General features: G+C 37.8%; 1 protein-coding gene across 5 annotated transcripts; it reads right to left on the bottom strand.

Annotated features, from left to right (window-relative positions):
* Positions 1-19: 19 nt before the first annotated feature.
* ncapg (non-SMC condensin I complex, subunit G) lies at positions 20-12,919 on the bottom strand. Of its 5 annotated transcripts, none has more exons than XM_057331056.1 (22): positions 12,609-12,919; positions 11,870-11,987; positions 11,580-11,798; positions 11,189-11,417; positions 10,934-11,079; positions 8,425-8,509; positions 8,148-8,343; positions 7,749-7,898; positions 7,369-7,509; positions 7,072-7,195; positions 6,605-6,694; positions 6,336-6,518; positions 3,491-3,601; positions 3,184-3,303; positions 2,865-3,095; positions 2,371-2,552; positions 2,070-2,232; positions 1,818-1,988; positions 1,514-1,640; positions 1,355-1,399; positions 1,144-1,258; positions 20-503 (listed from the first exon to the last, which is right to left on the bottom strand). In XM_057331056.1, the coding sequence occupies exons 2-22, from the start codon at positions 11,975-11,977 to the stop codon at positions 377-379; spliced, it is 3,063 nt and encodes a 1,020-aa protein (XP_057187039.1). In that variant the 5' UTR covers positions 11,978-11,987; positions 12,609-12,919; the 3' UTR covers positions 20-376. The 5 variants fall into 5 exon arrangements, with proteins under 5 accessions (XP_057187039.1, XP_057187040.1, XP_057187038.1 ...); XM_057331057.1 differs by having other exon boundaries at positions 11,870-11,984; XM_057331055.1 differs by lacking the exon at positions 12,609-12,919 and adding an exon at positions 12,232-12,255 and having other exon boundaries at positions 11,870-11,984.
* Between the last annotated feature and the right edge of the window lie 294 nt (positions 12,920-13,213).

Here is a 13,213-nt window from a genome sequence, read left to right as displayed (position 1 = left end):
TTGCTTTTTCCATGGTTTCAAAGCTGTAATACATTTTTATTCAATTTGTGAGATACACCAGAGTTATACATATTTTAGATCAGCTGTTTACAATTACTGGTTTAAAATAGCAGAAATAAGTCCTTTAAACAAGTGGTTAAGCATATTAACCATACTTCTGATACAATTGTTTTAAAAATGTTACACTGAGATATTAACAAATGACATAAGTATTGCAGCTGATGCATGTTTAAAACCATTTTCAAGATCTCAAATATGCATTTCATTGTGAGTTTATGAAAAAAAATCATACTGAACTGCGGACTTGTACAATTTAGCAGTAATATGATGACTACGATAAAGAGCATCTTTAGGATGCTGTAATTTATAATCTGATTTAGGAACCATTGGCTTCTTGGTTGATGAGAGCTGTTAAATCTTGCTTGGTTTTATCCAAAGCAGCCATCTTGGCACGTCGAGTGGGTCGCACTGATGGAGGGGCTTCGGGAACATTCTCTTCATCACTGCAAAGAGCATGGCATACCAACAGCATTAAACACTACTAAAAAGGCTGGGTAACACTTTAGATTACAGCCCGCAATGTACCGCATAATTAAACAGAATTTACAGCATAACTAATCGTATCAATAATGTACATCTACAGTACATATCTGTAGGTAAAGAGGAACAATACGCAAAGTTTGGGGAATAAAGAAGTCAGGAAATTCAAAAAAATGTTTATTCTGTAAGTATTTTAAAACTGAAATGATGTGTTCAGTTTTTGCGCAAACAGCACGAATGAAGCACGCAGACTGTCTGTCAACTGTAAATTTGACTTTTTTTTATTTGATTGATTTTAGGATTGTTGGTCACAAATAATTTCTTTCAATTACGAGTTATTTTGATGAGTTTTAATGTGTAAAATGTGTCTTTTGAGACTATAATCAAGTTGTTCAAGAGTGGTTTGATTTGGATGTTTATATGGCATGCAGTTCCCTCATAAATAATTTTTCTTTCTCTTACACCTTTACTCCCCAAACTTTGCATATTGTTCCCCTTTATCTACAGATATGTACTGTAGAGGTACATTATTGTTACAATTACTTATGCTGTAAATCCTCTTTAATTATGCGGTACATTGCAGGCCGTAATCTAAAGCGTTACCAAAGGCTGTGTTCTTTAACATCGCCACTGCAATAAAAAATACACCTTTCATCAGAGGATGGATCTGCTTTACTAGTTTTCCTCCCATTTTTGGCAGTGGATGCTTTCTTCTGGCCTGAACAAAATAAAGACATTGCATATTGAAAATCGGACTAAAAAACAGAATATTTGATCAAATGTGAAATCGGAATAAAATGGGGATAAACAGCACCTCTTTTGGCACGTTTAGGTTTAGTTTCATCTTTTGTCACAGTCTCTGCAAAGATACACAAGAAGATTAATAAACAACTATAGAGTGTAACTATGGGAACTTTATAAAAACTACTTTCCCTACCCTAAAAATGTTAACAGTGCGTGTGCATACTGATACCTTCAGCATTGTCATCCAGGGCAAGCAAAGTTGTGTCCTGGTTACTGGCTGATTTAGTGCAGCGATCTCCATTAAGGTGGTTACGCAGCTTCTCAATTACCCTTGCACAGTATTTATCTTTTACTTCCTGTAATATGAATAAAAGAAAGACAACAGTCATGTGACTTGATGGATTATCAATATCTGTCTTTCATTTATACTAAATCTGCTGTTATTTAAAATATAAAAACCATATTACCTTTTGCCATAATAAAATAATGCTTTTGACCACCTGTGTGTGAAGAGTGATTTGACTACCAAGTACCTGTAAAATGTCGTTTAATAAAAGCTGCAATTCATTGGTGGCAGGTCCTGGTTCAGTGGTAATCTCCAGCCAGCTCAGGGTCTTACAGTAGAGACGCACTTCAGGAGCTGTGACGTCCCTCAAGATCTCATTACAAATTCGCACTGCCAGAGAGTCATGCACAGATGCCCCCTGCAGAAAAGAAGATTGGTCACTTGCTTAAAGGAAAAGAAGAGGCATTCATTTTGCAAATGTATTCTTGAATATACACACCTGTACAGCAGCAGATTGCAGAAGACTACTTGGTCGTGTTAACTCAACATAAAGCTCGGCCACGTTGGAGGTGTCCACCTCAGATAAAGGAGACGTCACAGGAGCATTGAAGAGTGTCCTCATGGTCAGCAGGAAGCTCTCTTCAACACATTCTTGATTTGCTCTGGTGTTTAAGAAAAACTGTAATTACGGTAAAATTCATAAATTCATGCATGGCAGATAATGTTAAAGGCAGCCCGAGTTTGGCTTTTATCGTGTGTCCTTGTATAATTTCTCAAAAGATTTTAGTTTGAGCACATACCTGCTCGCCCGGGCATAAATCTGTAAGAAAACCCCCAGGCAATGACGTAGTCTCTGGTCATCCTCAGTTACAGGATTATACCACAACAGCACCAGACGGGAGAGCAACTTCGGACTTACTATTCTGCCACAGTACATTAGCTTTGCTAGACCCTCTGCCGTTTCAGTGCGAAGTTCACAGATCTGAAAGAATCGATTTGGGTTTCTACAACCATTTATAAATGCAATCCTATTGTAATTCAATACTTCTGGTAATGTCATAACAAATCATCTCTCTCTATACAGTTAACACCATAAAAAAGCAACCACTGCAGACATTGTGAATTCAGACTTATGTTGTAATGCTGCCCTGCCATATTGGGCCAATGATCTCAGAAAGTTATGGCATTTTGGTGTGGGATAAAAGTATCTGTACAAAGAGGAAAAGCTGCTAACAAGAATAACAGATATGGTACATTCACTGTAAAAATAAATGTTGTAATTAAACAGCTGTACCTCGCTATCAAGAAATTCTGAAAGCATCTTCAGAATGCTCTGCACGGTACTCTCCTCCTCATCTTTAGCTAATTGCTTAGGATTTCCGTTACTGTTATCCGGAGAGTCGGGTGACTGTGATGCAGGAGGGGCCGGCTTGTCTTGCAGGATGTTGAGGCCATTGAGCAGAAGCTGATCAATGAGAGCTCTAAGAGCACTGATCCTGATTTTAGGATCATCTAGTTGTGTGATCTATGCACAAAATCAGAAAATAAAGTCCCTGAAGTCACCAAAACAAAATAAATTCAGTCCTATTTAACACGAGTGTCTTATAAATTACCTGCAAAAGCAGCACAAGGTGCGTGTTGGCAAGGTCTTTGCTGTGAAGAGCAGCAGTTCCCAAGCAGACAATCGCCATGTTACGAACAGCAGGGTTAGGGTTCGACACACTTGGCAATATCTAGAAGGGAGAGATCAACTGAAAGTTATATCCACATGATTGCAAATTAAGTCATGCAATGAACTGTTTACTGGACATTCAAAGTTGCTTGATCAATGCACAAGATTCCAACTGTGTATAGGTTTGTTCTGACCTTAAGAATAACAGAAAATGGCTGTGAATGATTTTATGAATGTGTATACTGTACCAGTGACTCTATTAGAGCAGTCATGGTAGGGCAGATCCCTCTCTTGATGCTCATTTGCTTGAACAACTCGGCACACATCATCAGACATTTTAACAGAGTCTCTGGATCACTCTGTGGAAACACACAGGATTGTTGTACAACATAAGATACATTTTTTGTTCTTAGCCTCAGTCTGTGGTTGATAAACATGCAATATTCTAAATGTGCTAGCCAACTTTTAGTAATACAGCATAATGTATCTTCATATACAATTCTAATTTCAAACATTTTGTCTTCAAAACAAATACATTCAATGTTTCTAAGCTCAAACTTAAAAACGTTCACACACAGATCTTGCATGAATGGTAAGATCAGATGGCTTGGGGGCAATGTATATACTGTATATGTAAATTAGGGCTGTCAATAGATAAATTGTAATCGCGATTAATCGCACCCTTTTCGTGTAATTAACTGCGATTAATCGCACACGTATAGTGAAATTAAACACTATTTATTTTGTTTAACATGTTTATTTTAGTGCTGTCAATCGATTTAAAAAATTAACTAATCACACACAGCATTTATGTTTTTAAATATACTTTTACATTCAAATAATTTCACATTCCATCTCCAAATTAATGTAGAAACAACACATTTCTTTAACAGCATCATTTTATGAATGAAAGCCAACATTCTTATATTGTTGGCTTTGCAGCTGGTGTCTTTATTAAATATATATATTTTTTCTACTAATCAAACCCATTATAAAAGGTGTGCCTTTCCTACCTGTTAGACAGAAAATAAATAAAGTTCTCAAACACTTTAGAGTCTTCACTGCTAAATACATGAAATATAGAAGAATCCGCATTAAAGCTACAAAATCACATTGATTTCTTCGTTTCTTTTGTTCTTTGATTAACGTTAGTGACAGGAGTCACAGCAGCATGTTTAAGAAAGCGGCCATTTTAAGAGCTGCTGCTGTAAGCAGGTCTAAAGCGCTTCCAATTTTCACTACTCTTTGCATTCATTTAAGACTTTATTTAACACGTTGAAGACTGTTCTTGCGAAAATACTAGACAAAATGTGCTTTCTGGCATAATCTTGTGTGTTTTTGTTCATTCAAGCAAGAAAGAGAAGTTAACACTGGTGCGCTGTCTGACAGATTCTGACGCACCTTTTAGCCCGTGTGGCGTTGTGTTGAGCAGTGTTCTATACTGGACGTGTCAATACAACCATTTCAAATCGCGAATATCCCAAACAGTTTAAAGGCCTTTATATGAATAAGAGCGTATTTATATAATTTAAGGCTAGACAATGATGAAAGAAAAAATGGATGTTACGTTAATGGCGTTTAATATTTTTAACGTGTTAATCTGAAAAAATTAATCGCATGCGTTAACATTGACAGCCCTAATTTAAATCAACTATGTGGCCATTCAGGCAGGCACAACTGACACTCAAGATACAGAAACACACCCATTTACTAATAAAAGGACCATAAAACAAAACAAACGAAAGCAAATCTCAAAGTACCAGATTTGAGAGAGCCAACAAGCATAAACTTCCCTGTTGTTCTTACTGACAAGCCTAGACTATTTATTAGCCTGCATACTCATCTAGAATGTACTATAAATTCCTGCTTTGTGAACATAGTGTATGTTTATTGTTGCTTTGTATAAAAGCGTCTGCTAGGCTTGTTGCGATAGTTGGTGTCACCGGTGATTATGTCGGGTGTCTACACAAAAAAAACACTGCGGGCATTAAACAGACTGTCATTTGTAACTGCAGTTGCGGCATTACGCCACAATGGAGGCGCTGTTTCGTTATCAGCACAGTGAGGCGCCGAAGAGTTCAGTAGAAGAACTTAGAAGCTGTATTAGCTGTGTTTTTTACGGCTGTTCATGTGTTTTACGTAAATTTTTTTGAAAAGGTTTCTTAAATTAACGTGCTGTACATCATTGGAGTGTTTTTAGCTGTGAAGTTGGAATCAGCGTTTTCAGACTCCTTTGAACCGATTCATTTAAACAATGTAAGAGATCAGCGATTCATTCAAAGCTCGGTCAACCACAAAAGAACGTAGGATGTGAATGAACTTTGCTCATTTAGTAAGACTGGTTAATTATTGCCTGAAAAGTTAGTTAATCTTGTATTAAAATGTTCAATTTTTCTGTTCAGGTGAATAAATTGAATGTTTTATATAACTTATTAGTTATAATTTTCATCAAATTTTTTGAACTTTAATATATGCCTTTTGTTAAGCCACTTAAAGGAACAGTAGGCCTACACGCACGTTGCACCACCTCCACATCATTTTGAGCCAGGAAATACCCTGGTAATAAGCCGGTGCTTTGCCATTTATTTAACATTAACGTTTTTCGTTTCGTAATCTGTTCTTATTCGTTTCTTATTTATTTATTTTTTGCTTGATGTGTGCTGTGATTATTCGTTTTGTAAGGTCTGTGTTTAATATAAGCAAATGTCATTGTACTTTTGTATAGTTTTGTGTATTTTTATAAAGAAAGATATTGAACCCACCATTAATTCAAGCAATTGCCGTTACCGAATTGCCACCATTTTAAAACTGAAAGTAAAATGCGTCATGAGCAGGGCCGCATCTTCGTCCACCCCACAGCAAACCCCCCACCCCCGGCGTCACTGGTACAACCGGTGTTTTTACATGTCGATTAACCGGTGGGAAAATCCCATCACCGCAACATCTGCTTTATGAATAAATGTAATAATATTTTAACACCACACTTGCTTTTTCAATAGACCAGTCTGAAAACAAACAACACTGGTCCAGAAGCATTTTCAGTCTCAATTTTTTAGTTTTATTTATATGTTTATATGATTTGTTGTAAGATACCTTTTCCACCCGCTGCTTGATATTATGAGTCGACTGTGAGGCTTCCAGGGCAAACTGATTCTTGAGCTCCTCCAGCTGAGAGATTGAGTCCTTCAGCTCTGCCGCACGACTGAAATCCTGACAGCTGATGCACTCTTCTAGACTCTGCTTTGCTTCCATTATCTGCACTCGCACCTCAGCCAGCTTCAGACAGTGTGCAGACAAATGAAAAACCCAGCACAGGCGATTACACAACTTCAGGCTCCTGGTGTTAATGAAGTCTCACTCACTTTCACTTGTTTCTTGCGTTTCTCGTTCTCATCCACTGGCTCAGCAATGGGCAGGATGGGCTCTCTCACATCAGAGATTATTTCAGCAACCTGATTAAATCAGAATAGCACATAACCGTGTACATCAACTCAAAAAAAAAAAAAGATTCTGATCTTTTCATCATAAAAAATGCATGGATCTGAGATCTTGCTTTACAACTATAAAAACACTTGAGATTGGATTTTTTGGAATATAATTAGACACAAAAGATCAGCGCTGGGACAAGTGTACGATTGAAAAACATTAGATGTCAACGACACAAGAACAAGAAAATGAAGATTTTGTTTCTTGGCCGGTAAACAATAGTCTCAGTCTTAAAGGATGTACAAGGTATGGAAACAATAAGATGAAATAATTGATGTATCTAGAAAGACTTCGGAGTGAAAGTATCTTTAGTGAAGTGAAGAGTGTTCCGAATCAAACTTACCACTTGAATTTTCTGTGTGTCATCTCGTAGAATGCCAATCAGTTTTTCAACCAGCAGACCAATCAGAGAGGTGGGAATGTTGGGCAGCACAAGAATCTCTTTTAGCACTGCCACCATGCGTTTCCTAGAAGAAAGCAAGAAACTTCAGCTGCATTAACTGCACATTAGAGGAAAACATGGTGCAATTTTGTTTTGCCTTTGAAAAAAGGAAGTCATCCGGGATGGCATGAACACTCTTTAACACCCTAAAACTCAATAGACCTTAAAATCGCCAAGTGGACTATTGATAACTCAGACCTGCCACCCTCCTCAGAAGTGTCCAAACACCCTACTAGCAGAATCAACTGCTGTCCAACAAACTCTTGGGTCATCACAATCTCAAGCTGCGTCATATCAGCTCTCTGCTCCTCTGAAAGCTGAGTAATGCTCTTCAGAAAACTGAAACAAAACACAAGAGCTTGCTTACATAGGTGAGACGAAGAATAAAAAAAGTTTGCCAAAAAAATGTTTAGAATGTAAAATCGTAAGAAATTATATAATTTAACAAATTAAAAGTAACAGCAGCTGACAAATCTCAAACATCTTATGTTTTCAGCAGTAGCTGTGTGCATTGTGATGATAGGTATGATATCCAGAAGACAATGGGAAATAGTGTCAGCAATGTAATGCATATTCACCTGTACAGATACTCTGCAAAGATAGCTGCTTCAGGAAGTATCTGCTCCAGTATTTCCTCTCCCTCATCTCCTTTACTCTTGACAAACTCACACAATGCTCTCCAGTACAACACATTTTCACATGTAAGCGAGTCCACAGGAATTAGCTTCCTATACAAACATTTAAGCAATGTTAAACCTTTACTTGACACTCAGTAGTGACAATGAAATATCTCTGCCAGTATTTGGCATTTCTGATAGAAGCACTAGACAATAAATTCCAATTTAAGGAATAGGCTATTCAATGTGTATTCAACCTAATGTGTGCTAGATCCACAAATTGTGTTGGGAAACACCTTTACTGCAAATTGGTACCTAGCAAAGATTTAATTAGTAAATTGAATTGGTAAAGTAACTGACCTCTCATCCAACCCGGCAGCATTCTGCAGAAGCTCATCAGAACTTGTTGCCATGGAGAAGATGGCATGAAGTGTGGTCACTGCAGTCTCTGCGCAATTTTCCACATCCAGTTTGTGCAGCATCTGCAACACATCTCCCTGCAGCAAGCGAAGCCACGCAGGCAGCAAATGGGTCTTAACAACCTCCTTCACTGAGCCTTAAGAGAGATGCACATGAATTTGAATGCATGTAGATGTCTGTTTTGACAGTTTGATCGGTGAATGTTGCATTCCTTTACCTGCAGAATCATTGAGGCCTTCGTGCAGTAGACTGACTCTCTGAGCAATGGACAGAGCTCGAATATGCACTTTCTCCGCAAGCACCTGAAGTACAAATATAGTACTACACATACAAAATTTTCATTTCGAAATGTATTGTGGCCATTCCAGCCCAGTGTTTGTTGTATCTCAACAAAATCAAACCTCAGGAGCAACACAGTCACCCAACAGCAATGTGAAAGACTGACAGCATAACAAGACGCATTAAAACTGTCATAAAAATTAGCATAATTTTTTTGTACTTTTCCTAAATACATGTAGAATTATTACTGTTGTATTGCTTAAAAATGAATATAAACTTGTTTTCTTTGCAGTATTTGAGGTCTGAAAAAATACAAAGCATATTTTCTATTATTTTGACCCGTTTCACCAGTTTTCATTTTCTACAAATAAATGCAATAAACAGAAACAATATTTTACTTGAAATTTGGTAAAAAAAAATATATTATTAGTAGTTCACAGAATGAAACAAAAATGACCATTCTACCTAAAGACATACCTATAAATAGTTAATTTTAAAATCAGAAAAATGTTCTGAAATGGTCTCTTAAAGGTGCCATGAATTAAAACCACAATTTTAACCTGAGCTTTTGTTATATAAGAGGGAATCGTATTCTGTTAATTATCTGTTATTGACACCAGGCCCAGCGAACGCCAGGTTCTGGAATGCACCTATCTCATAGGTTGAACACCACCTCCACAGAAGAATATCAATGACTACTTCTCTAGCCCCGCCCACTGGTTCGCGCATGACAGAACTGAAGTAACATCCTTTGTGGAAGAACACAGTCGCTGCATAACCTTTCTTCGGAATCCCGACATTACTAATGTGTGGTTGAAGTTTATTTTTAAAGACGTTCCAGCTCACGTGGGTAAAACATTACCGCGGATTCCTTTGTGAACAAGGCACAGGTCGTTGCTTGATTGGCGGAGAGACTAAAATTAAAAAGCAGTGCTGTGCCATCAATATGGGATCCGATAGGAATGGCGCAGCAGTCTTATGCGAGTAAAACATTTTTGTACTATGCGTCACTATTGCTTTGTTAGAGATCGCTTGATATGCCCTGAGCCCTATTCTCACAGGATTTGTATTTTTCAGGGGACCTGAACTCATTTGTAATAATTGCAGAGGTTGTCTGTGATCTTAATCCCGTGCGATTCGGCCATGTCTGTAATTTGTAAAGTAAAAAATCCCCTACAAATTACCTACCATATTTTGACGAACACCGAGGTCCTGTGATAATATTAGTCCCGAGCAAATCTGTGATTTGGCGGGCTCATATATAATTTTTCAAGGTTTTATCCACCGTTTGCGAATAATGGAGGCTGTTTTGAAGTGTTTTGGTATTATTTCGGGTGCTGGGTCATATCCATAAATTACCGGGAGTCTCCCGTTTGTTTATTTATCATGGAAACTCTCGTAACATTTGAGACCTGCAATCGCAGTGATCTTCTGTCCGGTTCCTGATCACGGGTCTCAAACACGGTCATATATCATTAAACACCATACAACAGGCTATACAAACTATGCACAAAGCCTTGCCATCACATACGGGAAATAAGTCTGTAAATTTGAGTAAAAACACAGGCTTCATCTATCCCGTTCAAATGCGCCACATGAAATACAGATGTGGTGGGGAGGTAATTTATATAAATCACAGGAGGTCTCCAGATAATACTAATCCCTTGTGAATAGGGCGAATGTGTAACCTAACGTTACGTCTCTAACCAAATTCACAGAAGGCTCCAACTAAGTTTTACTACGCAAACTGCTATCCAATCATAGCAGTGGGCGTTTACCTCCAAGTCTTCAATACGGAACGCCCATTAAAACCGAGCGTTTGTCGAGTCTGCCTCAAAACCCGGGTAGAAAATAACCTATTACTTATTGATTTTTATGTTTTTGAATGTAAAAACAACACGAACGTCATAAGTAGACCTCATACAACAGTATAAAACAATAAACAAGCCCAGTTCATGACACCTTTAAAGGGACAGTTCACCCAAAAATGAAAATTGTGCCATCATTTACTCACCCTCAGATTGTTCCAAACCTGTATAAAAGTCTTTATTCCAAATATCTTTCTTTGTGTTTAACCGAAGAATGTCAGTAACCAAACAGATCTCATCCCCCATTGATTCCCATAGTATTTATTTTCCCTACTTTGGCAGTAAATTGGGTATGAGATCAGTTTGGTTACTGACATTCTTGAAAATATCTTCCTTTGTGTTTAGCAGAACAAGGAAATGTATACAGGTTTGTAACAATCTGAGGGTGAGTATATGATAACAGAGCTTTCATATTTGAGTGAATTGTCCCCTTAATTTTTTCCACAGCTGTATGTATTGCTTGAGTAAGATGTAATCTACCAAGAAAACAAAAAAATACTTTCTGAAACTATGTAGCTTATTCATTATTAGGCCTACTTTCGATAAATTTATCAAGTTGTTTTCCCCAGACAATTTTACCTGATAGGCAAGTTTCCTGACTTTCTCTTTGACGTCCCTGGTGCGTTTGTAGATTTTAGAGAGTGTGACGGCTGAGGGGGCAATGCATGAAAGCACAGCCCGTCGAACCTCAGGGTTTGAGTCATTTTCCAGAAGTAGCATATATGCTATACACAAAATTAGTCACATAAAAAAAAGTATTTTTAGCTGCGATCATAATTTCTAAAAACTATAAAAAATGCTCAACACATCACATTATTAAGTGTGCATACACACCTTTAATAGTCGGGCAATCTGGGTTATTGGGGTCCTGGAGGCGGGCCATTGCTAGTGCTGCCTGAATCCTGACATTGGGGTATTTGTCTGTGACTCTGACCAGCATAGCCTCATGTATCCTATCACACAGATCATCATCTATCTGTGCATTTTCACTCAGACTGCCCAGCAACTTATTCACCAGCTGACACACACGAAATCGTACCGCATGACTGTTTGCACCATGAGACTTAGGGAGAGAAAAACAGCAAGTTAGTAAAAACCAATATACACAAGAACATACAAAGACGACAACATTTAAATTGTTTCTTTTAAAAAATGGGTGCAGTTTTAGTACAGATAGTAAAGGGCAAGCATATTTTCATACACTACTGTGAGGTAGTGACAGTACCTCCAACAGGAAGTTAAACAGGAAGTTCAAAAATTCATTGTCATCTTCCTCTTCCTCTTCTTCTTCTTCAGCCTCCTCATTTTCAGGCGTCTCAAAACAAGCAGCAAACTTTGTAACAAAATCAATGACATTCTCCACGGCTGGCTCACGGGTGTAAATAATCATGGCATACTTCAGACAGCGGATGAACTCCTCATGGAATTCATTCTTATCCTCCAGCTAGACAGAAGTTTTACATGTTATTTCATTCAAAATTGTTAAATGTATCAGCAATGTTTTTTCTACTGTACCTTAATATATCCGTTCTTCAAACTGGCAGCGAGCTTGGCCTTGTTATTATGAGCCTTCTGTGCACGCCTGAAAGCTTCTTCAATCTCAAGATCAGTGTCTCCAGTCATGTTGACGCTACTGAGACAACAAGACACATTTACTGTTACTGCTGTGTTGGCAGGTCAGATACACGCGCTGAACATCATCCACTGGTATCACGCAGAACGTCACGTTATAAGACATAAACACGTTTAGTTTAGCAGCATATGAGTAACGTTAGAGCTGTTAATAACAACACACTTCACATTTTAGGTTGGTGTTAAAGTATTAGTCACGGAACACATGTTGGATAACGTTATCCCAACAGGACACGAATCGTTACCTGATATTTCCTCGACCCATCGGACACTTTAATTTCTCTAAATAAAGAGTTATTCACTGAATGAACTACAATTTACAACACAATACGCTGCATGTTAGCCGACAGGAATCAAGGAACCACAAATGCAAGATGAAAACTTACAATATATCAATCGTAGTAAAACAAAGTTTTTGTGGGAAGATACTGAGCGACCCCAGTTAACGTTACTCCTCAGAGAAACGGTTAGCCCAATAGCTAACAACAATACAAAACACGAGGGGAAAACTACTCATTATAATATTTTTTTCAAATACTCTTTGTTGATGCGTTCATGAAATACCATATATTAAGCTAAGTATGTTAATAAAGAGGTTAAAGCTTTTAAACCTATGTCGTACCTGTAGGAAGTAGACTGTGAAGCTTATTTTTATTCTTGAACAACAAGGACGCGCCACTTTTCAAAATCCGCTATCGCGAGAAAAAACCAAGCACCGCCCTCTGCTGCCAATATAGCTACGTCCGGAAGTGGTGCAAAATCTCGCCATATAATTACAATAAATTACATTAGCTAACGCCTACACCTACCCAACACTAAACCTAACCTTACAATAACAAAAAATATGAATTAACTGTTTTCAGCGGGACAAAAATTATGCGGTATTGAAGTGCGCATGCCCAGTGGAGGTAACGTTAGCTTGTATCCCTTCTAGTTAAAACCGGCCGCATCGACAGTGAACGAATGCACGGATGAATAGAGAACAACTACCACTAGGGGGAGTTCGGTATCTTAAAAACAGTTATCAAATCGAATGGCTTCATTCGAGGCATGCTTGCAGTTGAATATCTTTTTTATTAAGTTATTTTTCTAAGATCTTACAAATGAAGGTGGCCTTTCAATTGACGTTTCCTTGTTGATGACGGTCGTTGAAGGGTGGGGGGCTGTTGCAACACAATTGTAAAATATGTGTTTAAAAATTAGAAATATGTCTGAATATGGTTGTAA

Source organism: Triplophysa rosa, linkage group LG4, assembly GCF_024868665.1.
Source record: "Triplophysa rosa linkage group LG4, Trosa_1v2, whole genome shotgun sequence".
Taxonomy (NCBI): domain Eukaryota; kingdom Metazoa; phylum Chordata; class Actinopteri; order Cypriniformes; family Nemacheilidae; genus Triplophysa; species Triplophysa rosa.
The sequence above is the reverse complement of the archived record's forward strand: the minus strand, read 5'-3'. Positions and strand labels throughout refer to the sequence as shown.

Excerpts from the sequence above, each read along its gene's own strand:
- ncapg (XM_057331055.1), bottom strand. The coding sequence starts at position 12,251 with ATGGGTCGAGGAAATATCAG. Across the intron at positions 6,695-7,071 it reads ACACACAGAAAATTCAAGTG|GTTGCTGAAATAATCTCTGA; the intron begins GTAAGTTTGATT and ends TGATTTAATCAG. Across the intron at positions 1,259-1,354 it reads ACCTAAACGTGCCAAAAGAG|GCCAGAAGAAAGCATCCACT; the intron begins GTGCTGTTTATC and ends TATTTTGTTCAG.